The 26,492-nt window shown below is 39.5% G+C and overlaps 1 protein-coding gene across 2 annotated transcripts in view; it reads right to left on the bottom strand.

The window, feature by feature from the left end:
* MICU2 (mitochondrial calcium uptake 2) overlaps positions 1-26,492 on the bottom strand; it is a 91,599-nt gene that overhangs the window by 11,433 nt on the left and 53,674 nt on the right. The window contains exons 5-7 of one of the 2 annotated variants that reach the window (XM_027116708.1): positions 17,713-17,760; positions 16,689-16,771; positions 2,714-2,779 (exon numbers count right to left, since the gene is read on the bottom strand). In XM_027116708.1, the coding sequence (XP_026972509.1) occupies positions 2,714-2,779; positions 16,689-16,771; positions 17,713-17,760 (197 nt within the window). The remainder of the gene's footprint in view (positions 1-2,713; positions 2,780-16,688; positions 16,772-17,712; positions 17,761-26,492) is intronic. The other variant, XM_027116709.1, reaches the window with a different exon arrangement.

Below are 26,492 nucleotides of genomic sequence, written 5' to 3'. Positions count from 1 at the left end.
AACATGACTACATTAAAAATAAAAACATCTATAACCAAAACATCATAAACAAAAACAAATCTGAAAAATATTTCAATAATTTTGACAGACACTAGGTTAATATTCTCAAGTATATGAAGAAAAACCCTAAAGAAATTCCCAAAGAACAGAAACAGAAAATTTGGGTGTGAGGGAGACACAAGAGGGAGGGGATATGGGGATATGTGTATACATATAGCTGATTCACTTTGTTATAAAGCAGAAACTAACACACCATTGTAAAGCAATTATACTCCAATAAAGATGTTAAAAAAAAAGAAACAGAAAATTTATAAAATAAGAAACATGAATGGTATACATAACTATCTTAAAAAACAATCTGGGATACCTTTCCCCCGGTCATACTGACACAGATTAAGAAACAAAACAAAAGAGATACCAACCCTGGAGAGACTGCCGGCAGGCCCGTAGACTGTTACAACCTTTGTGGAAGGCAGCCTGACAATATGGGTCAAAGCCTTACAAGTAGTCATGTCTTCACCCGACAACCTGACTCTTAGATCTCTGTCTTAAATTTACACGTGTAGCTATTTACTGCATTGTACAGCAAAGATTTGGAAACAGTCTTAATGACCAAGAACAGGTCAATGGTTAAAAGTGCTATATCTGGGGCTTCCCTGGTGGCGCAGTGGTTAAGAATCCACCTGCCAATGCAGGGGACACGGGTTCGACCCCTGGTCTGGGAAGATCCCACATGCTGCGGAGCAAGTAAGCCTGTGCCCACAACTGCTGAGCCTGCCCTCTAGAGCCCGTGAGCCACAACTACTGAGCTCACATGCCACAATTACTGAAGCCTGCGCGCCTAGAGCCTGTGCTCTGCAACAAGAGAAGCCACCGCAATGAGAAGCCCGCGCACGGCAATGAAGAGTAGCCCCCGCTCGCCGCAACTAGAGAAAGCCCGCGCAGCAACGAAGACCCAGCGCAGCCAAAAATAAATTAATAAAATAAATCTATTAAAAAAAAGTTTTAAAAAAGTGTTATACCCATAAGATTAGGTATTTTTTCATTCATTAAAAACTATTTACGGAGTATATAGGGTACGCCTGGTGCTTTACCAGGCTATGCAGATACAACTTGTATAGTAAGGAATTAACCTTACCCAGATGTCTGGCCTTTGCCCTGGGCTGCTAGGAGGTGGTCCCTAAGAGAAGGTGTCTTTGTTTACCTGGGGGCCTTGGGCCACAACAGGTAGTCCAACAATGAGATTTGGGGTGGAGGCTTTGGGCCATAGCGTATCAGCTTGACCTCCAGAAGGCCTAGAGTCTGAGGTCAGCCACGAGGACAGCCAACCGGGTTTCCATGGCTGACCCCAACAGTCTCTGGACACCAAAGCCCTGGCTGGCACTACTCCGTGTGTGCTGTCACAGTCACTGCTGGGAAAGTCAGTGCTTTCCACACTCCCCTGGGAGAGGACGACCAGAACCTCTGGATTCTGCCTATGAGTCTCTCCCCTTGGCTGATTTTAACCTGCACCCTCTCGCTGTAATAAACCGTAGCCCCGGACCTAACAACTTTTGGGGAGTGCTATGAGTCCTTCCAATGAATTATCAGACCCAAGGTGATACTGGGGGCCCCCTGAGCCTCCAGCTGGCATCAGAGGTAAGGGTGGTCGCGTGGCCTGCTCCCCAACCTCACACAACCTCAGAAAGAATGAGGATGCGCACGCTCCAGAAGACACAGACGATTAAACGATTACCCTAAGGAGGGGCAGGTGGTGTGGCAGGACACGCAGGGAGCTGAGGACACAGAGGAGGTGCACACCTGGGAGGCGGGGCACCATCAGAGGGCCCGGACACACGTGAAACGAGTCCAGCACAGGGCTGCTCAGAGGGAATGAAATACAAAAAAATTGTGATTTTAATAATTTGCAAAATTTGAAGCAGACATGCTCTAAAAGATGAAATGATTTGGAAATTTAAGAAAATCTAACAGAAAGCAAATTGTGGAATTACAACTGATTAAAAGATTATCAATGGAAAATTTAAGGATATACATTGCTGGTGGGAATGAAAGTTGGTTCATTTTCTACAGAAGATATGTGCCAATATTTATCAAAGTTTATCAACAACCTTAGAAATGTTCATACCTTTTGACCCAGCAAGTGAATTTCTGGGAAGTTACCCCTTGGATATATTCACATATATATAAAGTGATATGATTACAGATTATTAACTGCATTATTTGCAATATCAAAAGACTGGATACATGTTAAATATCTTTCAAATGGGGAATGGGTACATCAACTGGTACATCCATCCATACAGCGAAGTACTACGGAGCCATTAAAAAGAATGAGATATTCGGATATGGTAAGAAAAAATGGGAGGATATGGAACAGTGTATAGTATGCTACTGCTTGTATAAAAATGGTAAAAAGAACACATGGAAATGTTTAGTTGCTTATTTACATACATGCTTATATACACATGAAATATCTCTGGAAGAATACCCAGGACCTGGGTCATGGGGAGGAAAGCTCTGCCCTGCATACATCCTCTTGTGAGTCTTTTGAGGTCTGGATCATGTGAATGTAGAAAATCTATTTAAAATATTTAGAAAAATTAAGTTACTGTTAATTTCCCCAACTATTTGGGAATACTTATTTGAGCAAACAGAATAGAGAAGCTATTGTAAATAACATCTGCTTGGAAATATTTAGTTCATTTGCACATACCTGGCATTCTGTTTCATTAGTTATTCTTGTCTTCGAGTCATCCTGTTTACTTATGATCTTCTGCAGCTAGAAAGAATGCAAACATGAATTTAGATGCATGTCTACTGGATTTTAAAAAACAACCTAAAAAACAGATGCTAAGTTTTTATTATAAAATGTTTACTAGTTATTTGTTAAATATTAAATTATTTTTGCATTGTAACTCCTAATATTAGTTTTTACCCCTTAGATCATATAAGAATCAAAGGAGAAAACAGATATGCAAGTATTAACATTATTATGAGTTGGATCATTTGTTCTCCTAAGAAAGCTGGCTTACTTTATGTGTGTATCTATCTATCTATCTATATAAAATATATACACACACATATATATATTCTAAAGGCATCACTGTATAAAAACTTCATGATTACCCTCATTCTTCAAGAGAATTTTTATTCCCTTCTTTTTTTCTCTATCTCTTCTCTTCTTTTTCTATCTCTGGTGCTTTATGACCACATTTCAAGTACCTAGCTCTTAAAAAGCTATTCGTATCATATAAATGCTCTTCCTTTTTCTCCTTATGCATTTACAAAGCATTAAAATAATTTAAAGGCCTACATTTCTACTAATTATAAACTGTCAATAGTACCTTCAAAAAAAACCCAAAAAAACAAAACAAAAAAAAACAGTACCTTCAGACTGAGTATATTAAAAAACCTACCTACCTTTCAGAGTCATTTGTACCAATCCTCACATGGAAAGCAAATTAAAAAAAAAGTTTTTAAAAAAAATTAAATGTAGACAAAATCTCAAACTATGGATTCAAATCAATTAGGAGACAAACCTTCACCCATTTTTTCTAGGCTATTTCTTTCTTAATAGTTTGAAAACTGCTGCCACTAAATTCCAAATTAATGAAGTAGTTGCTTCTATTTTATTTGTTTTAGGCATATGGTTTATCTCTAGTTCTCTAAAGCCCTCAAACTTTTCAACATTCTCCCACCCCCACTTATTTTAGGGAATGAAGTTGAAAAGCTTTCATTTGTTTTATCCTTTATTTTTAAATTGACCATCAACATACTGCCAAGTTCAACGCCCAAACACTTCCTGCTTTGCTTTCCACACCTCCTCTTAAAATTTTTAATAATAGAAATTTCAGACATAGCAAAGAGACTCCTATAATAACCCACCATATATACACTATTCAGCTTCCACAGTTCACAGTATCCTGCCATTCTCGGTCCAGCTATACTTCTACTACCTATTCTTGGTTCCCTTCTCAATTATTATTATTTATATCTCTTCTGGAAAAATTTTTATCCACTGAAACGTACACATCTTAGCCATACAGTTTTAACCTGAGTAACCAATCCTCTGCCACAGAGCAGAACATTTCCTTTCCTCAGAATGCTTCTTGTGTCAATTCCCAGGCAATGCATTCTAGCTGCATCCCCACAGAGGCAGAATCAAATTAGTTTCACTTAGTTTACAAATTCAAATAAATGGTATCAAGGAGTACGTGTTCCTTTGAGTCTCTTTTCACTCAGTATAATGATTTTGTGATTTATCCATGTTGTTTGCATATCAGTAGTTTGTTCTCACTTACTGCTGAGTTGTATCCCATTTGTATAAATACACCAATATTTATCCATTCACTCATGATAGATGTTTGCATTGCTGTCTCCAGTTTTTGGCTACTGTGAATCAAGCTGCCATAAACTTTCCGTTTTCCCAGCTTTACTGAGGTATACTTAATATACAGAACATTGCACACAATAATGTACACGTTTTGATGAATTTGTACCTAGGCATACACCCATGATACATCACCACAATCGAGGTAATAAACGTATCAATCACCTCTGTTTTTGTTTGTTTGGGGTTTTTTTTGGTGGTAAGAACACTTAGCATGACACTCAGCCTCTTAACGGAGTTTCAAGTGCAGGGTACCATATTGCTAACTACACCCATTATGATGTACAGCACAGCTCTGCCACCAACTTTCCTGTTTTTGACATGTTTTAATATTTCTCTTGAATAAATACCCAGGAGGGGAACAGTTAGGTCTGTGCAACTTTACAAGAAACCACCAAACCCTTTTCCAAAGTGAATTCTCGTTCCTTCACATCCTCACCATTTGGTGTGATCAGTTTTTTTAATTTCAGCCATTCTGTTGGAAGTACTGTACTACTTCACTGTGGTTTTAACTTGCATATCCCTGAGAACTCACGTGGAGCACTTTTTCAAGTGCTATCTCCCATTTGTACATTTTCTCTCGTGAAGTTTCTGTTGTAGTCTTTTGCGTACTTAAAAAATTTTTTTAAAACTATTAAGTTGTAAGCATTTGTTATATATTCTGGATACAAGCCTTTTGTTAGATATGTTTGGAAAATATTTTCTCTTATCCTACAATTTGCCTATTCGTTTTCTTAATAAACAGAAGTTATTAATTTTGATGATGACTACTTTATCAGGTTTTTCTTTTACGGTTACTGCTTTTAGTGCCCTAAGCAACTCTGCTTACCCTAGATTCTGAAGATATTCTCTTATATTTTTTCCCAGAAGCTTAGTGGTTTTAGTTTTTATGTTTAGATATATAATACATCTCAAATACATTTTTTTTCAAATACATTTTTGTATGTGGTGTGAGGCAGAGGTTATGACTAATCGTTTTCATATATACATCCTATCCGTTTGTTCTAGTGTCATTTGTTGAAAAGACTTTTCCCATTAACTGATTTGGTGTCTTTATTGAAAATTAAGTGACCATGTAAGCGTGGACTCTTTACTATCCTCCACTATCTACTTGTCCATCCTGTGGGCAATATCACAGTGTCACTGTTACTATAGCTTTGTAGTGTCTTAAAGTCAGGTAGTGTGAGAGTCAACCAGATTTGTTCTTGTTTCTCAAGATTGATTTGAGTATTTTAGGTCCTTTGCTTTTATTTATTTATTTATTTGGGCCACGCCTCATGGCTTGCTGGATCTCAGTTCCCCAACCAGGGGTCTTAGGCTCCCTGCAGTGGAAGTGCAGAGTCCTAACCACTGGACCGCCAGGGAATTCCCAGGTCCTCTGCTTTTTTCTTTCTGTCTTTTTTTTCTTTTATAAATTTATTTATTTATTTGGCTGCGTTGGGTCTTCCTTGCTGCACGTGGGCTTCCTCTAGTTGTGGCGAGCGGGGGCTACTCTTAGTTGCATTGCGCAGGCTTCTCCTTGCAGGGGCTTCTCTTTGTTGCGGAGCACAGGGTCTAGGCACGTGGGCTCAGTAGTTGTGGCTTGTGGGCTCTAGAGCGCAGGCTCAGTAGTTGCGGCGCACGGGCTTAGTTGCTCTGCAGCATGTGGGATCTTCCCGGACCTGGGCTCGAACCCTTGTCCCCTGCATTGGCAGGCGGATTCTTAACATTGCACCACCAGGCAAGTCCCAGGTCCTCTGCTTTTAAATATACACTTTAGGGACTTCCCTGGTGGCGCAGTGGTTAAGAATCTGCCTGCCAATGCAGGGGACATGAGTTCGAGCCCTGGTCTGGGAAGATCCCACATGTCGTGGAGCAGCTAAGCCCATATGCCACAGCTACTGAAGCCTGCACGCCTAGAGCCCGTGCTCTGCAAAAGAGAAGCCACTGCAAGAAGCCCGTGCACTGCAACGAAGAGTAGCCCCTGCTCGCCTCAACTACCCAATGCAGCCAAAAATAAATTAACAAACATTTTAAAATCGGCTTGTCAACTTCTATAAAAAAAGACTGCTGGGATTTTGCTTGGCAAAGTTTAATCTCTAGACCACTTTGGGAAGAACTAAATCTTCTAATCCATTAACATGGTATATTCCGCCATTTACTGAGGCCTCCTTGAATTTCTACCAGCGATGTCTGAAGTTTTTGGTGTATGTTTTTTGTTAAATTTATTTCTACTTGTTTTATACCATCCAAAAAGAACTGATCTTAATTTCATTTTCCAAATGTTTGCTACTAATTATATGGAAATACAATAGATTTTTCCATACTGATCTTCTATGCTTTGATTTTGTTGTTGGTTCCTTAGTCATATTATCTGTGAATAAACTCAAATATACTTCTTCCTTTCTAATATTTTTATCTCTCTATTTTCTTTTCCTGTATTGCTGTTATCTTTAGAATCTCCAGTAAACTGTTAAGCAGCAGAGGTAAGAAAAGACATCCTTTGCCTTGTTCCTGATTAAGGGGAAAGCATTCAGTATTTTGTGTTGTAGCATTACATTAAAAAAATTTTTTTGTAAATGCCCTTTATCAGTTTGAAGAAGTTCTCTCCTATTCCTACTCTGAGTTTTACACAAAAGTGCTTATTTTGTTAGATGCTCTGTCTGCATGTTCTGATATGATCATGTTGGTTTCTCCTTTATTCTGCTAATATGATGGACTGCACTGACTGATTTTCAACCATGAAATGAATTTTGTATTCCTTGGATAAATCTCACTTGGTTGTGATGTATTATTTTATATGGTGCTTGATGTGTTTTGTTCTATCTGGTTAGGTATTTTCATACCTCTGTTCATGAGGAAAGTTGGTCTATAATTTACTTCTCCTGTTAGGTTTTTGCCAAGTTTTAGTTATCAGGGATATGTTGGTCTCATAACATGAGGGAAATGTTCCTTTTTCTTGTATTTTCTGAAAGAAACTATGCAAACTGGGCACAGTTTGACAGATTTCACCAGTGAAACCATCTGAGCCTGGACATTTCTTTGTGGGAAAGTTTTTGATAACAAACCCAATCCTTTGATACAGGACTATTTAGATTTCTACCCCACCTCTTGTTTTGGTAAGTTTTGCTTTTTTTTTTTTTTTTTGCGGTACGCGGGCCTCTCACTGTTGTGGCCTCTCCCGTTGCGGAGCACAGGCTCCGGACGCGCAGGCTAAGCGGCCATGGCTCATGGGCCCAGCCGCTCCGCGGCATGTGGGATCTTCCCGGACTGGGGCACGAACCTGTGTCCCCTGCATCGGCAGGCAGACTCTCAACCACTGCGCCACCAGGGAAGCCGTGAGTTTTGCTTTTTTAAGGCACTTGTCCAGTCATCTGAGTTATCAGGTTAATAGTCACATACGAATCAGTTGTTCACAATATTCCATTTTTATCATTCTGATACCTCTAGGATCTCTGGTGATTTCTCTCTTTTCATTGCTAATACTGGTAATATGGATCTCCTTTTGTTGTTTGTTTTTGCTAGATCAAGTACTGAAAATTAGTCAAAATTTATCATATAATTAAAAAAACAATAGATGTTAGTCATAAAATGATAAATTTTATAGAAAATTCAAAACATCTTTTTTATTATAAGACACTTAATAATGTTATAATAACCTTCACATAGTTATGATAAATAGTTAAAACCAAACAAACGAAACAAAAAAGCAAATAGGATTAGTTGACTGAAATACGAACTTTTTAGGAGGCTTATTACAGTACTGGCTTATTCCAATTTAGTGTAATTTAGAACAAGGGTCTGTCCTAAAGTCTACCCATGTGGGTTTAGTGCCACATAAAGCTTGTCCTGTCAGAGTCGTATCTAGAACATTTTGGTCTGGACTCAGGGAGAGTGTTACCCAGGTTGGTGCATGTTGAAATTACAGTGCTGTATATTTAGTTCTATAATAGCCCCATTAGAAACTATTTTGTATCCAGGTATCCTCTTAGGCCAAAAGGTCTCTCTGGTCTACCAAGATACTTTCTAAGATGGCTTGTGCATGATGCTGATTCATGACAGCAACGGACTAAGTGCCTCTCCTGCAACCATTCTAAGTGCTGGGATATAGTGGTTACGGAAAGATAACATCCTTGCTGTTGTTAACTTACATTCTAATGGGCCAGAGGTAACAAACAAGTGAACAAATAAATAAGAGAATTTCAGATGGGGGAAAGGGCATTCTAGGTGGAGGTAAGAGCAAAGTCTGGCAGAAACAGGGGTGCTTTCTTAGAGAAACCAAAAAAGGTAAAGCTTTTATACATAAGTGGTAAAAGAAGCAGGAAGACACATTCAAATACAAATTCTGAATGTCTAAAAAACTACCAACAAATTGACTGACTTTATACTGATCCATACTTTCAATTTCAGGCTGAAAATGAAGAAAGTACATAGGGTCAATCTAACTTATTTTTGCTTCCAGGATGGATCATACTATTAAATTCTGGAGTAAGAACACTGTTCCAAAATCAAGAAGGATAAATTCTACTGAAGGCCTTTATATTTAATAATAACTCTAGCAGGTGTATTTAGCATGATAAAATTATAACCTGACTGCATTAAGAGCAGTCCTTCCTACCAGTATGGAAACAATGTGAAACCAGAGGACCACCTAAGGAGAAATTTATACTAGTAAACAGACTTGTCAGTCTATCTATTTATTGTTTAAAGAAGTTGCACTGAAACCCTGGCACTCATCCCAATAAGCAGATGTACTACCCATCAAGGTAAAAATTAAATGGACTTACTATTACTGGCTTTGATCATTGCTGGCACTGTGTGTTATTATCTGACAGAGAATGGCTTATACGCTTAGTTGCTATTTTACTTGTTCTTGGGAGAAAGAAGTAAGCGATACACTTACCAACACAGTTTGTAGATCTGGATATTAATAAGACAGGAATGTACCACAAAACACAAAAGTAATAAACTAAGGCAATTTGTATTTTAGGACATCTTTACAAGACTTTATATTAATACATTTCTTCATTACTTTTGCATTTGCTGTTCAAATCACGTTGTTATATCTATGTTTTGGGTATTAAAGTAACTCTCATTACTTTTCTAGCAACAAATAAAATGCACAGGGGAAACATTCAGATAAGCTGAAAAAAAGAACAAACCCACAAAACCCTGCCTTTTAAATATGCTTTTCTGATCTGAAAAGAACTGTTTGGTGCTTTCAATAAACTTTCAGGGCTTCCCTGGTGGCGCAGTGGTTGAGAGTCCACCTGCTGATGCAGGGGACGCGGGTTCGTGCCCTGGTCCGGGAAGGTCTCACATGTCCCGGAGCGGCTGGGCCCGTGAGCCATGGCGGCTGAGCCTGCGCATCCAGAGCCTGTGCTCCGCAACAGGAGAGGCCACAACAGTGAGAGACCTGCGTACCACAAAAACAAAAAACTTTCAAATAGAAGATGCTACAAACTTAGGTGTCCTAACACAAGGACCATGGAAATGAAATAATTATTTAAATAATTAATGTAAGCATAGTTTTTTCTCCTCTATGCTGTTATTTTACTTTTTATTTAAAAAAAATTTATTTATTTATTTTTGGCTGTGTTGGGTCTGCATTGCTGTGCACAGGCTTTCTCTAGTTGCGGCGAGCGGGGGCTACTCTTCATTGCAGCGTGCAGCCTTTCTCAGCCCGGTCCTCCTCTGAATTCTCCCACATGCGAGGCAGGGTAACACTGAAGAAAGAGTGAGCTCCAGAGCTGGACAGACTTAGAATCAAACCATGCGCTGCATAACAGTTTCCTCATCTGTAAGGCGGTGACGTCTCTTGTTGTGGAGCACAGCCTCTAGGTGTGCGGGCCCAGTAGTTGTGGCTCGCGGGCTCTAGAGTGCAGGCTTAGTAGTTGTGACGCATGGGCTTAGTTGCTCTGCAGCATGTGGGAACTTCCCAGACCAGGGATCGAACCCGTGTCCCCTGCATTGGCAGGCGGATTCTCAACCACTGCGCCACCAGGGAAGTCCCCTATGCTGTTATTTTAAATCGACAAACTGCATCATGCTCATGGGTTAGCAAGTTTAGTGTTTTATTCCTAAGATCAGCACAAAGAACCCTTTATAGGCTTAGAAGGTTGAGCTTTATAAACTTAAACTTAAAAAAAAAATCAGTGATGTATCCTAACATTCTTTTTCTTGTTTCCTTAATTCATGGATTGGTCATCTAAGAATTTCCCAAACATTTAAGGAAAAAACTGTAGTATTTAGAAAGTGTTCTGTAAATTCAGAGTGTTCAACTATTACGTTAAAACAAGTACTTGAAAAGCTTTTGAGGCAGGTTTGCTCAACAGGTGCAGGAGCAGAGGCTGCCCACACAGAAAGGAGACTGCTGGGTGGCCCTGAGTCTCCCCGAGAAGAGGACTGAAGAAGGAAAGGGGACGAGGACGTTCAGCGTCGGTCGGGGCCACCACGTGACCGCGCTGCAGAGCACCTGAGCCTTGGTGCTGCATGTGTGACAGTGAGGTCACCAGGGGCTCCACTGTGTCCACTTCATGGCGCTACCTCAGCTTTCCCGTTCTGGGGGGGCGGACAGTGGGGACAGCGCTTCTAAAACCTGGCCTCCTCTTGTGACTCCCAGGAAGGAACAGAGCAGAAAGTTCACCCAGGGCTGAGGGGTTACGGTTTGCGTGAACTTACACCCTTACCTAGCCCAGCCTTTCATGATTCTTAACCTCTACTTGAATAATAACGACCATCTCAAGCACATCCTTCTCCCGGACCTGAGGCAGCCTGAGGTGCTGGAATGTGAGGGGCTCCGTGACTTATGACACTGGTATTTCAGGTCCTACTTGTGCAGACAGACACATTTTCACCCTCAAGCTAACCTCAAACCAGTTTCCTTCCTTAATCATCAGACATCCCAGAAGAGCAATTTTTCTCTGCTGCCACCAACTCTGCATTTCCCATTCACGCCTTCTGTTCCGCAGCCTCGGTCCCCAGTGACCTGCAAGTTTAAGGGGCTCCCCGCGGCCCCTGTGGCACCTGAGGACGCCTCAAGGAGATGGATGCTGCGTGCTCTGCCCCGAGCCCACCGCCCGCACTCTGCCGTGCTTCTCCTTCTCTACCTGCTCCTTCTTTCAGCCCCTGGCTTCTCACCCTCAGCTTGGTCCCTTAAGCGAACCTGTTCTCTAGACTCTGGCTTACCCACCTCACTCTACATTCTCCGCTCTGAGGTCACACACGCTCAGGACTTAACGGTCACCTCTTCCAGGACGCTTCCTAGTCCCAGCCCCACTCGGGGTCTGCAGACAGCTGCCTGCATGGATGTCCTACGAGTTTAGCAGGCTCACATTCCCAAGCTCAGAGTTAAGGCCTTTCTCAGCCCGGTCCTCCTCTGAATTCTCCCACATGCGAGGCAGGGTAACACTGAGGAAAGAGCGAGCTCCAGAGCTGGACAGACCTAGAATCAAACCACGCGCTGCACAACAGTTTCCTCATCTGTAAGGTGGGGACACTACTACTGATTTTGTAGGCTGCTGTAAAGATCTAATAATATAGCACAGACGTCATAACCGATCCTTCAGAGAATGAGTCCTCTGTGCCCTTTGATCAGTTAGCACTATCATGACTCCTGGTCAGGCTGGCCGGAAAAAGCAGTGACCACCGTTGATTTCTTCCTCATGCTGGAGGCTGGGCCCCACAGAGCCTGCACGCAGCACCTCTTGCGGGATTTCCCACTTCTCACTCCCAGCTGAAAACTGGACGATGACAACAGCCTATGGGCCTCCTGGCCTCCAGGCTCTCCACTTCCGGTTGGTCTTTCATACTGCGGCCAGAGATGAATCTGGAACACTGACGAGCCGGCTGGTCTCCCCGACAGAGTGTGCAATTCACATCCTACGTGTCTGTGCACATTTCAGCTGCACAGCTTCAACCACAGTTTCAGACAGCGGCCTATAGGTATTATTTCCCCAAGGGAACACTAACGACGGTCACTTAATCACTGTTTGTGCCAAACACAGCAATGTTATTTCTGCTTTCCTTCACCTGAATGGAACTGATTTCAAAGATAAATTTATGATGACTATCTAGTATTTCCCTTCTTTCGTGCTTTTCGAGTATTTTTAACCCAAGGTCCTGAGTAAGAGCTATGTATGATATCTGGAAATTCTTGGTTCTTTCCATTTTGTCTGTTTACAAGTACCTTCAACTTCTTGGTGGAATTCCAGGCTGCTTTCATAAAGCAGTTGGTAACTGGTTAACAGTGATAAACTTTACCCACGCTGCTTCTTTGGAAACAAACAGATTTGGTAATGTTTGTTCACAATGACCTAATGAAATACATTTTTGTTTTCAAATCCATATCTCTTACATATGACATATTTGAATAAATGAAACATTCAAAAGATTCTTTAAGCAGTTAAATGGTACGGTTTTCTCTATAGATTTTCTATTACATTAAAAAATTTATTATTATTTATTTTATTTATTTATTTTTGACTGCACTGGGTCTTCGTTGCTGTGTGCAGGCTTTCTCTAGTTGCGGCGAGCGGGGGCTGCTCTTTGTTGCGGTGCGCCGTCTTCTCGTTGCGGTGGCTTCTCTTGTTGTAGAGCACGGGCTCTAGGAGCCGGGCTTCAGTAGTTGTGGCTCATGGGCTCTAGAGTGCCAGCTTAGTAGTTGTGGCACACGGGCTTAGTTGCTCCGCGGCATGTGGGATCTTCCAGGACCAGGGCTTGAACCTGTGTCCCCTGCATTGGCAGGCGGATTCTTAAACCACTGCGCCACCAGGGAAGCCCCTCTATTACTTTTAACTTCTCCCACTTTGAGAAAATGAATTCCACAAGATCACGACCTGTTTCTCTGAACAGTACAGTGAAACCTCACGTATCTAGAGAAACACTTCAGGCAACTCCAATCCTTGGGAATCCTCCAGCTTTCTTACCTAAGCTGAAAACCCAGAAGTAAGAAAAACCTTCTCAGCATTTGAGACAACTGTCATAAAGAGCATGTAATAAGATATACTAAAAAGTTTCTAAAAATCTATAGCCTTGTATGTTCTAAAGCAGTGCTGACCAACAGTAATACAATGGAGCCACACAGTGATTTCAATTTTTTAGTAGGGCATTAAAAAGAGTAAAAAGACAAATCTGTATCACGGTGCTTAGCACGTATTAACTACTTAGACAAACACTGATGAATTAATGAGTACTCACATAAATGACTAACTTATGACTTTTAAAAAAAGCCTTTGAGATATGAAACAAATGGAACTCTCTTACATTGCTGGTGGGGATGCAAAATGGAACACAGATTTCGGAAAACAAACTGGCAACTTCTTACTTTATACTTAGCATATGACCCAGAAACTCCACCCCCACATATTTAGTCAAAGAAAACATATGTTCACCCAAGACCTGTGTATGAATATTCACAGCAGCTTTATTTATAACAGCCCCAACCTGAAAACAACCAAAATGTTCATCAAGTGACTAGATAAACAGATCACATCCACACAATACTACTACTCAGCAATAAAAAGGAGCAAACTACTGACAAATGCAACACACAGATGAATCTGAGTCAAACAAAGAGTACGTATCAGTACTTTCTGATTCCATTTATACGAAACTCCAGGAAAGGAACACATCTATGCTGGAAGAAAGCAGACCACTGGCTGGTCTCCTGGGGCCAGGAGACGGGAGGAACTGAGTGTAAGGATACAGGAGGACTTTGTGGAGTGTGGAAATGTTTTAGATCTTGACTGGGCTGGTGGTGACATGAGCAAGTGGACTCTTTGAACAGGTACATTTGATTGTATATAAAGGATCCCTCATATCCCTTTGATAAGGATCCATCCACAGGCTTTGCAAATTTAATTACTAAAATATTTGGTTTTATATGTAGGAAACTATCTCAAAGATTAGAAACAAACAATATAGCAAAAAAGGTCTTCAGTAGGGAATACATTTATAAATCAGTGGGATCCTGCAAAAATTAGGTTTATAAATATTTAACATCTTTAGAAGTTATCTGGAAGAGGGTGTATAGTATATAAATCTAAGCATAAAGTAAATGACAAGAACACATATGTGAGTGGGCAGTAAAGCAGCAGGTGAAATTCTCAGTGTTGCAGCTTGAAGTGTAGCAGAAACCATTTACTGCGGCCAGTGTCGGTAGTTGTTCAATTATTCTAAAAAGTTTGTTAGGTGGCGCAGTGGTTAAGAATCCACCAGCCAATGCAGGGGACACGGGTTCGAGTCCTGGTACGGGAAGATCCCACGTGCCGTGGAGCAACTAAGCCTGTGCACCACAACTACTGAGCCTGTGCTCTAGAGCCCACGAGCCACAACTACTAAGCCCACGTGCCACAACTACTAAGCCCGTGCGCCTAGAGCCTGTGCTCTGCAACAAGAGAAGCCACTGCAATAAGTATGCGCGCCGCAATGAAGAGTAGCCCCCGCTCGCCGCAACTAGAAAAAGCCTGCGTGCAGCAACGAAGACCCAACGCAGCCAAAAAAAAAAAAGTCTGTTAATCTGGGGAGTCATTTGAAAAAATAGATACCTACATAACAAACATTTAAATTAACTTAAAGAAGTAACATCCATTTTAGAACCAAAGCCTTTTTTCTTTGGAGTGAAGCCACTGATTGAAATTACTGGTTATTTTTCTTGCCTAAGTATTTTATTTATTTATTTTTTTGCGGCGCATGGGCCTCTCACTGCTGTGGCCTCTCCCGTTGCGGAGCACAGGCTCCGTATGCGCAGGCTCAGCAGCCATGGCTCACGGGGCATGTGGGATCTTCCTGGACCGGGACACGAACCCGTGTCCTCTGCATTGGCAGGCGGACTCTCAACCGCTGCGCCACCAGGGAAGCCCTTATAAAAGATAATTTATCATCTGTAGTTTCCAGTTTCATTTTTGTTAAAGTGCAGCAAAAAATATAAAGAAACAGGTGAAATTAATATCTCAAAATTATGACTTTATCATGTACTCAATACAAGAATCAAGATATTTTACATTCCTTTCTTTCTTCTTCAAACTCCAGTGCATATTTTACATTACAAGACACTCAGATAGTGTATTTCATTGGAAATATGGGCACACGTCGTTTTATTGTGCTCTGCAGATTTTGTGTTTTTTACAAACTGAAGGTTTGTGGTAGCCCTGCATTGTCAGATGATGGTTGGCATTTGTTAGCAATAAAATATTTTTAAATTAAGGCACAGACATTGTTTTTTAAAGATATAATGCTATTCCACACTTAATAGACTACAGGATAGTAAAAACATAACTTTTATCTGCCCTGAGAAAGTAAAACATTTGTGTGACTTGCTTTATTGTGGTGGTCTGGAACCAAACCCACAATTTCTCCAAGGTGTACCTGTACTTGATCCATAGTTAGATTTTGTAAAATTTAGAAAAGTAAATAAAAATTAAAAAGCAGATCCACATACTCAAGTTGTTTCAAATATACTTGAAAATCTGCCAATACCTGAAGTGAATGTCAGTTTTTAAATTTAATTAAAATTCGGAAACTCAAGTTTCTTAGTCACAAGTTATATTTAACAGCCGCATGTGGCTACTGGCTACTTGACCGAACAGTCCAAGAACGACTCGTTTTAAATATAATTTCAACAAGCCTTGTGGTCTGTCTTCCCAGTACACTGGGGACTGGGAGAAAGACACAGAGGACAGAACTGACTTATCTTCTCCATAAAGCGCTGCTCTAGATCGGGAACAGTAAGCTCTGCCTGGCATACTCCCCGCTGTTTACATGCACTGACGTACTTTTAACAGTACCATCGACTTCCTTGGAACGGAGTAAAATGTACTGCTGGCGTGTTACAGAGTTATGTCTTGGGAAATATCATTTAAACATATTTCACCTTTTCAATTATGAGCCTTCACAAATTCCTAGAGAATCTGAACCAATTTATACCTTTTGTGGCTTTTTCATTTTCCCTCCCTATTCTTCCTGAAGGCTTAAGGTTTTATTTTCCTTATTCTTTTTTTGGTGGGGGTGTATCAATAATTTTTAACCATCTATAAAGCGCTTTCTGTTGTATTATCATTTGCTGAAATCATAAAAATAAAACTCTAAAACATTGCAGATGCTTAAGTTCATTTCTCCTTTTGGAATCTCATGCTCTGTTCTGTAACTGCTTCCTCAAGGCTGTATTATAGAAAATTTAATATTTTTGAATGTATAAATGATTTCTTGACATTTCATATGTAAGCAGTAAATATAATTTTCATTTTAATGGAAAGGTAAAATTATCACACAAACATCCAGGTGTTTTATAATAAACCAAAAATAACTAGAATCTACTTACTTTAAAAAATTCCTTTTTCTCAACCATCTCATCACCATCTGCATCCAACATCTGAAATGCAACATGAAACCCAGTATGGGGTTCTGCAAGTGAAAAATGAATAATTATGTAAATGTTGGTGGAATGTAAGTTACCTGAAGATCTACAGGTCTTCAAACTTGAAATAAGCAACCAGAAACAACATGAGTAAGTGCCTAAAGTAGAGGAAAAACAACCTCTTCTCAGGATAACAATTTTCAAAGGCTGATATGTTTCCATGGTGTGCCGTTCTGCTATTAAGTGTTCTGCCCTTCAAAGCAAAATTCATTTCAGAACGTATTTCTTCCACTCTACTAGGGGCTTTCCTATATTCTTACAGTATGTTCTCTATTTTCACATTGATTACTACTCTTTATTTCCCTTTCCCAAGAGTAGGGTTTTGTAAAAATTATTTTGAAATAATCTTAGGCTTACAGAAATACTGCAAAGCTGGTACGGTGAGTTCCCACAGGCCCCCCACCCAGCCTTCTCTCATGGCAGCATCTTGCGTAACCATAGTACCTTTACAAAAACTAAGAAATTAGCACCTTTAACTAAACTACAGACTTCATTTGGATTCCATGGTTTTTCTATTCTAGGGTCAAACACAGGAAGCCTGTTGCGTTTAATTGCTATGTCTCCTTATCTCCTCAGAGCTGTGAAAGTTTCTCAGTCTTTCCTCGATTCTCATGACCCGGACAGTTTGCAGAGAGTTACTGGTCAGGAATTTTGCAGAATGTCACGTGAGGGATTTTTAATATTCCTAAGTGAAGGCTGCGTCTGACTCTTCAGTTCAATAAGCCTTCAATTAAGGAGACAAAGTTGTGGGGAGCCTGAGTGCAGGGGAGGTGGTAATCTCACCCAACAGAATCATCCTGTAGGTACAGAACGCAAGGCACCAATAACATTTTTCACGATAAAGATATAAATACCAAACTTCCAACACCCTGTCTGGTAAGACGAGAGAATTCCACATGATCGATGAGAAAAACTGTGGAATACTTACTAGTGAGGATTGTAAGTAAGAAAAGATATTCGGTATATGAAACCAGCCCTGAAAGAGATAAAGACATCAGAAAGCAAGTTTTAGATGGTTTAGAAGTAATCATATACATACTATATGGAACCTTCACCTAATTAAAAACACACACATTGTTACTTTAAATTACCTTTCTGGTATAGCGGAAAATTTTCATAAGAGAGTTAAGTATAGTACTAATACTTCAAAAACAAGGAGACTTTTATTAGGTCACTATTACTAGAAAGGAAGGGGAATGGTCATTGGTCAGCAAGTACAAGTGTCCACTAGAGGTTTTATCTGCATGGCATTTTGTGTAATTTCACCTCAAATTTTACTATTCATAACAGCTCAAGTGAAGCAAACTTATAAATTCAGTAGAGTGACAGAGATTTGGATATACCAGAGGTCAAACCATGTTATTTAAAATGAAGGAATTAAATTTCTGTAGCAGTGACTTGATTTTAATCTATAGGTTCTCCCTGGTCTTTCTTCCCCTCAGTTTCAACTTAATTGTTGAAGAAGCCTGGTCATTTGTCCGGTAAAGTTTAAGTGTAGAAGATTTGCTAACTGCATCTTTTTGGTGTCATTTCACATGTTCCTCTAACGTCTATATTTTCTACAAACTGGTACTTACTTAGATCCAGAGCTGTGCTCAGATTCAAGTTTAGTTTTCGGCAAGAATTCTTTTTTTTTGGCCGCACCGTGCGGCATGCGGGATCTTAGTTCTCCAACCAGGGATCAAACCTGTGCCCCCTGCATTGAGAGCGCAGAGTCTTAACCACTGGACCACCAGGGAAGTCCCAAGAATTCTTAATAGATGGTGCTGCATACTTCCACCAGGAGGTCAAAATGTAAATGTTTACAGAAGATGCTAAATACCACTGAGAGATACTGATAGTGAGTTCCAGGACTTAAAAAAAGGTGAAATCTTCCAGAGTTTAGATGACCGAAGATGTCTCAGAGGAAGTAGTTCTAAAAATGGTCTTTGTTCCTTTTTATGGTTGAGTAACTATACTCCAATAAAAATTAATTAAAAAAATGGTCTTTGAATGATAGGTGAAAACTGCAATGAAGCAGGGGTGGTATAAGTGGGAAAGCCATATGTATAGGAGAGATGAAGCTACATATGAACACTGAAAAGCGAGTATTTGTCTGCAAGGATGTTCCTGTGGAAGAGTCAGTGGGAAGCACAGCTACCTGGTGGCTCAGAGATGAAGAAGGAAGCCTGGCAGAGGGTGATGGCAGCGGATCTGCACCATCCTGCTGTGAAGGAGGACCAGCCCCTATGGGCCCCCGGTCAGATAGAGCAGAGACACACGGCCGAAAGCAGTGCAGAGCAAATGAGGCAGGTAAGGGTTTGACACCCAGGTAGTTCAGTGCTTCAGCTAACAGGCAACTTCCAGTATGTATTTAAATGCTCTTAATGACTTAACAGTTTTTTACATTAGCAATTTTTCTGTCATTTTCATCTTGGAGCAGTTGTGCTTCCCTTTAATAAAAAGCCTAGAGTAAGTCTTCAGGTATTTTTTCCTAGAAATATTCAGTGTTTATATGAAGGGAGAATAAATTAAATGTGTTTTGTCATATCTCATACCTGAGAGAAATGCTCTAACGTTAGTTGAAGGATCAAAGTATTTCATATCTTGGCAGCCTCAAAAAAATGAAGAGTTTTTTTCTGATTTTCAAAGGAATACAGCAATGTGAAAAAATGGCCAAACTGCTGGACTGAACTGGGCTTGGTGCCAAAAGGAGACCTCACTTTTCTTTTCTCGAGACATAGGTACATGTCCTGTGCAGAGGGGAACTTCTTGAAAAAGAAAATTCTTTGAAATACTGACTTAAATAAAATGCTTGAATAAACACAGTTGAGACAGTGTAAAAACAGCTCCCTACACTCTCAAGATAGATTATAGACAATACAGCTCTCCAATAGCATTCTAGGCACCTGCCTCTGAAAAGCTTTTAAAGGAAACTGACACTTCTGAATACTTATAGGAGAAACAGTTTAATACATATTTGTTGCACTGAATTGTAAAATAAATGCCGTTAAATGTCAATGTTTCAAAACTGCATGTCAAATAGGAAAGTATTTTAAATAATTTATATTAAAAAAAAATTTTTTTTGGCTACACCGCACGGCATGCAGAACTTCCCTGACCAGGGACTGAACCCCCTGCAGTGGAAGCGTGGAATCTTAACCATTGGAGCACCAGAAAAGTCCCTATATTTAAAAATTTATTAAAGAATCCTTAAGGGTCACTAGAAGAGATGATTAAATTCTGTTAGTTACTATGCTTCTCTAGAAATATTTTAAATTTGGAACCGTTGAAAAATATGACTTGCTACTAACTGCAATTTTGAGAACTCTGTTCTCCAAAGAGAAATTACTACATGTATCATAAGAACACATTTATATCTTACAATATATGTTATAATTTATATTCAGTATATCCTTGAGGATGGTATTATGTTGAGAATTCTGCTCAGTTTCAAAAAATACATAATAATTATAACTTATAATTTACTTTTCTTTATAATAATGCATGGAGGTGGATTATTTTATTTCAAGACTATACTACCCTTTTGTTAGTTATGATGTAATATACATTTTGATAGTTCTTTTAGGTGGTAATATAGAATATTTTAAATTGTTCCAAATGTAGCTAAATTTTACATTCTTTTTTTTCAAATGACTTCATTAATATCAACAAAGGAGTATATCTGGAAAAAAGTGTATCTTGAATCTTTCCTACAAAATATTCAGTGTTTTTTCTTTAAGCTGGAATGTACATTTCAACTCACGTATTTCAGAGAAAAACTAAAAAAATAAGTCTTGTTAAGTCCTTCCTCAACATTTTTTCTTGTCCTGTAAGTTCTCTAGAGGTGGGAGAAGAGAGGATGAATTCAATAAATATTTAGAAGGCAAAATTAGAAAGATCTGTGTTTGGCTGCATATGAAGGATGGAGGGGCAAAGAGAAAGGGTTCAAAGCTATTTCCGGGTTTCAATGAGCTGGGTGAAAAGTACCACCACCCAGTAAGACACAAACAAAGCCTTGGGTTGAGGGCAGATGGCGTCTGGAGAAGTGGCAGCGCTTGGGGAGGCCGCAGTGGCTCTTACTTGGCCTTTTCACTCACTCTTCTTCTGATCCCTCACCACCACGTGGCTCTGTTCTCCAGCATTTCCCTGTCAGTGGCTTAATTTCCTTGTCACCAGTAAGTTCTACCATCAAGTCCCGATTTCCTTACCAGTCCTAATTAGTGACGGCTGTTTTTAATACACCCCCGTGTGAACGGCAGGAAGTTAGGTTGAATTCTCCTCCTGCCGCTGCCCAGCGCACATTTTCATTTGTCCTCTCTGACTCTGAAGTGGACGCTACCATGGTCTCTCTCTCCCTGCAGTCACTTCTTTTTTTTTTTTTTTTTTTTTTTTTTAACATCTTTATTGGAGTATAATTGCTTTACAATGGTATGTTAGTTTCAGCTTCACAACAAAATGAATCAGCCATATATATACATATGTTCCCATATCTCCTCCCGCTTGCGTCTCCCTCCCTCCCACCCTCCCCATCCCACCCCTCCAGGCGGTCACAAAGCACCGAGCTGATCTCCCTGTGCTATGCGGCTGCTTCCCACTAGCTATCTACCTTACGTTTGGTAGTGTATATATGTCCATGCCTCTTTATCGCTTTGTCACCGTTTACACTTCCCCCTCCCCATAGCCTCAAGTCCATTCTCTAGTAAGTCTGTGTCTTTATTCCTGTTTCACCCCTAGGTTTTTCATGACATTTTTTTTTTTTAAATTCCATATATATGTGTTAGCATACGGTATTTGTCTCTCTCTTTCTGACTTACTTCACTCTGTATGACAGATTCTAGGTCTATCCACCTCATTACAAATAGCTCAATTTCGTCTCTTTTTATGGCTGAGTAATATTCCATTGTATATATGTGCCACATCTTCTTTATCCATTCATCCGATGATGGACACTTTGGTTGTTTCCATCTCTGGGCTATTGTAAATAGAGCTGCAATGAACATTTTGGTACATGACTCTTTTTGAATTATGGTTTTCTCAGGGTATATGCCCAGTAGTGGGATTGCTGGGTCATATGGTAGTTCTATTTGTAGCTTTTTAAGGAACCTCCATACTGTTCTCCACAGTGGCTGTATCAATTTACATTCCCACCAACAGTGTAAGAGGGTTCCCTTTTCTCCACACCCTCTCCAGCATTTATTGTTTCTAGATTTTTTGATGATAGCCATTCTGACTGGTGTGAGATGATATCTCATTGTAGTTTTGATTTGCATTTCTCTCATGATTAGTGATGTTGAGCATTCTCTCATGTGTTTGTTGGCACTCTGTATATCTTCTTTGGAGAAATGTCTGTTTAGGTCTTCTGCCCATTTTTGGATTGGGTTGTTTGTTTTTTTGTTATTAAGCTGCATGAGCTGCTTATAAATTTTGGAGATCAATCCTTTGTCAGTTGCTTCATTTGCAAATATTTTCTCCCATTCTGAGGGTTGTCTTTTGGTCTTCTTTATGGTTTCCTTTGCTGCGCAAAAGCTTTTAAGTTTCATTAGGTCCCATTTGTTTACTCTTGTTTTTATTTCCATTACTCTAGGAGGTGGGTCAGAAAGAATCTTGCTGTGATTTATGTCATAGAGTGTTCTGCCTATGTTTTCCTCTAAGAGTTTGATAGTTTCTGGCCTTACATTTAGGTCTTTAATCCATTTTGAGCTTATTTTTGTGTATGGTGTTAGGGAGTGATCTAACTTCATACTTTTACATGTAGCTGTCCAGTTTTCCCAGCACCACTTATTGAATAGGCTGTCCTTTCCCCATGGTACATTTCTGCCTCCTTTGTCAAAGATAAGGTGACCATATGTGCGTGGGTTTATCTCTGGGCTTTCTATCCTGTTCCATTGATCTATCTTTCTGTTTTTGTGCCAGTACCATACCGTTTTGATAACTGTAGCTTTGTAGTATAGTCTGAAGTCTGGGAGCCTGATTCATCCAGTTCCTTCTTTCGTTCTCAAGATTGCTTTGGCTATTCGGGGTCTTTTGTGTTTCCATACAAATTGCAAAATTTTTTGTTCTAGTTCTGTGAAAAATGCCAGTGGTAGTTTGATAGGGATTGCATTGAATCTATAGATTGCTTTCGGTAGTAGAGTCATTTTCACAATGTTGATTCTTCCAATCCAAGAACATGGTATATGTCTCCATCTATTTGTATCATCTTTAATTTCTTTCATCAGTGTCTTATAATTTTCTGCATACAGATCTTTTGTCTCCTTAGGTAGGTTTATGCATAGATATTTTATTCTTTTTGTTGCAATGGTAAATGGGAGTGTTTTCTTGATTCCACTTTCAGATTTTTCATCATTAGTATATAGGAATGCCAGAGATTTCTGTGCATTAATTTTGTATCCTGCCACTTTACCAAATTCATTGATTAGCTCTAGTAGTTTTCTGGTAGCATCTTTAGGGTTCTCTATGTATAGGATCATGTCATCTGCAAACAGTGACAGCTTTACTTCTTCTTTTCCGATTTGGATTCCTTTTATTTCCTTTTCTTCTCTGATTGCTGTGGCTAAAACTTCCAAAACTATGTTGAATAAGAGTGGTGAGAGTGGGCAACCTTGTCTTGTTCCTGATCTTAGTGGAAATGCTTTCAGTTTTTCGCCATTGAGGATGATGTTTGCTGTGGGCTTGTCATATATGGCCTTTATTATGTTGAGGAAAGTTCCCTCTATGCCTACTTTCTGCAGGGTTTTTATCATAAATGGGTGTTGAATTTTGTCAAAAGCTTTCTCTGCATCTATTGAGATGATCATATGGTTTTTCTCCTTCAGTTTGTTAATATGGTTTATCACATTGATAGATTTGCGTATATTGAAGAATCCTTGCATTCCTGGAATAAACCCCACTTGATCATGGTGTATGATCCTTTTAATGTGCTGTTGGATTCTATTTGCTAGTATTTTGTTGAGGATTTTTGCATCTATGTTCATCAGTGATATTGGCCTGTAGTTTTCTTTCTTTGTGACATCCTTGTCTGGTTTTGGTATCAAGGTGATGGTGGCCTCGTAGAAGGAGTTTGGGAGTGTTCCTCCCTCTGCTATATTTTGGAAGAGTTTGAGAAGGATAGGTGTTAGCTCTTCTCTAAATGTTTGATAGAATTCGCCTGTGAAGCCATCTGGTCCTGGGCTTTTCTTTGTTGGAAGATTTTTAATCACAGTTTCAATTTCAGTGCTTGTGATTGGTCTGTTCATATTTTCTATTTCTTCCTGATTCAGTCTTGGCAGGTTGTGCATTTCTAAGAATTTGTCCATTTCTTCCAGATTGTCCATTTTATTGGCATAGAGTTGCTTGTAGTAATCTCTCATGATCTCTTTTATTTCTGCAGTGTCAGTTGTTACCTCTCCTTTTTCATTTCTAATTCTATTGATTTGAGTCTTCTCCCTTTTTTTCTTGATGAGTCTGGCTAGTGGTTTATCTATTTTGTTTATCTTCTCAAAGAACCAGCTTTTAGTTTTATTGATCTTTGCTATTGTTTCCTTCATTTCTTTTTCATTTATTTCTGATCTGATTTTTATGATTTCTTTCCTTCTGCTAGCTTTGGGGTTTTTTTGTTCTTCTTTCTCTAATTGCTTGAGGTGCAAGGTTAGGTTGTTTATTCGAGATGTTTCCTGCTTCTTAAGGTGGGCTTGTATTGCTATAAACTTCCCCCTTAGAACTGCTTTTGCTGCATCCCACAGGTTTTGGGTCGTTGTGTCTCCATTGTCATTTGTTTCTAGGTATTTTTTGATTTCCTCTTTGATTTCTTCAGTGATCACTTCATTATTAAGTAGTGTATTGTTTAGCCTCCATGTGTTTGTATTTTTTACAGATCTTTTCCTGTAATTGATATCTAGTCTCATGGCGTTGTGGTCAGAAAAGATACTTGATACAATTTCAATTTTCTTAAATTTACCAAGGCTTGATTTGTGACCCAAGATATGATCTATCCTGGAGAATGTTCCATGAGCACTTGAGAAAAATGTGTATTCTTTTGTTTTTGGATGGAATGTCCTATAAATATCAATTAACTCCATCTCGTTTAATGTATCATTTAAAGCTTGTGTTTCCTTATTTATTTTCATTTTGGATGATCTGTCCATTGGTGAAAGTGGGGTGTTAAAGTCCCCTACTATGAATGTGTTACTGTTGATTTCCCCTTTTATGGTTGTCAGTATTTGCCTTATGTATTGAGGTGCACCTATGTTGGGTGCATAAATATTTACAATTGTTATATCTTCCTCTTGGATCGATCCCTTGATCATTATGTAGTGTCCTTCTTTGTCTCTTCTAATAGTTTTTGTTTTAAAGTCTATTTTGTCTGATATGAGAATTGCTACTCCAGCTTTCTTTTGATTTCCATTTGCATGAAATACCTTTTTCCATCCCCTTACTTTCAGTCTGTATGTGTCTCTAGGTCTGAAGTGGGTCTCTTGTAGACAGCAAATATATGGGTCTTGTTTTTGTATCCATTCAGCCAATCTGTGTCTTTTGGTGGGAGCATTTAGTCCATTTACATTTAAGGTAATTATCGATATGTGTGTTCCTATTCCCATTTTCTTAATTGTTTTGGGTTCGTTATTGTAGGTCCTTTCCTTCTTTTGTGTTTCTTGCCTAGAGAAGTTCCTTTAGCAGTTGTTGTAGAGCTGGTTTGGTGGTGCTGAACTCTCTCAGCTTTTGCTTGTCTGTAAAGGTTTTAATTTCTCCATCAAATCTGAATGAGATCCTTGCTGGGTAGAGTAATCTTGGTTGCAGGTTTTTCTCCTTCAACACTTTCAATATGTCCTGCCACTCCCTTCTGGCTTGCAGAGTTTCTGCTGAAAGATCAGCTGTTAACCTTATGGGGATTCCCTTGTGTGTTATTTGTTGTTTTTCCCTTGCTGCTTTTAATATGTTTTCTTTGTATTTAATTTTTGACAATTTGATTAATATGTGTCTTGGCGTATTTCTCCTTGGATTTATCCTGTATGGGACTCTCTGTGCTTCCTGGACTTGATTAATGATTTCTTTTCCCATATTAGGGAAGTTTTCAACTATAATCTCTTCAAATATTTTCTCAGTCCCTTTCTTTTTCTCTTCTTCTTCTGGAACCCCTATAATTCGAATGTTGGTGCGTTTAATGTTGTCCCAGAGGTCTCTGAGACTGTCCTCAGTTCTTTTCATTCTTTTTTCTTTATTCTGCTCTGCAGTAGTTATTTCCACTATTTTATCTTCCAGGTCACTTATCCGTTCTTCTGCCTCAGTTATTCTGCTATTGATCCCATCTAGAGTACTTTTAATTTCATTTATTGTGTTGTTCATCGTTGCTTGCTTCATCTTTAGTTCTTCTAGGTCCTTGTTAACTGATTCTTGCAATTTGTCCATTCTATTGTCCATTCTATCTCCAAGATTTCGGATCAACCTTACTATCATTATTCTGAATTCTTTTTCAGGTAGACTGCCTATTTCCTCTTCATTTGTTAGGTCTGGTGGGTTTTTATCTTGCTCCTTCATCTGCTGTGTGTTTTTCTGTCTTTTCATTTTGCTTATCTTACTGTGTTTGGGGTCTCCTTTTTTGCAGGCTGAAGGTTCGTAGTTCCTGTTGTTTTTTGTGTCTGTCCCCAGTGGCTAAGGTTGGTTCAGTGGGTTGTGTAGGCTTCCTGGTGGAGGGTACTAGTGCCTGTGTTCTGGTGTATGAGGCTGGATCTTGTCTTTCTGGTGGGCAGG

Source organism: Aethalodelphis obliquidens, unplaced genomic scaffold (genome assembly GCF_003676395.1).
Source record: "Aethalodelphis obliquidens isolate GAN/ISIS:26980383/991018 unplaced genomic scaffold, ASM367639v1 scaffold16, whole genome shotgun sequence".
Lineage (NCBI taxonomy): Eukaryota > Metazoa > Chordata > Mammalia > Artiodactyla > Delphinidae > Aethalodelphis > Aethalodelphis obliquidens.
Note: the sequence above shows the minus strand (reverse complement) of the source record. Positions and strands in the feature narration are given on the sequence as shown.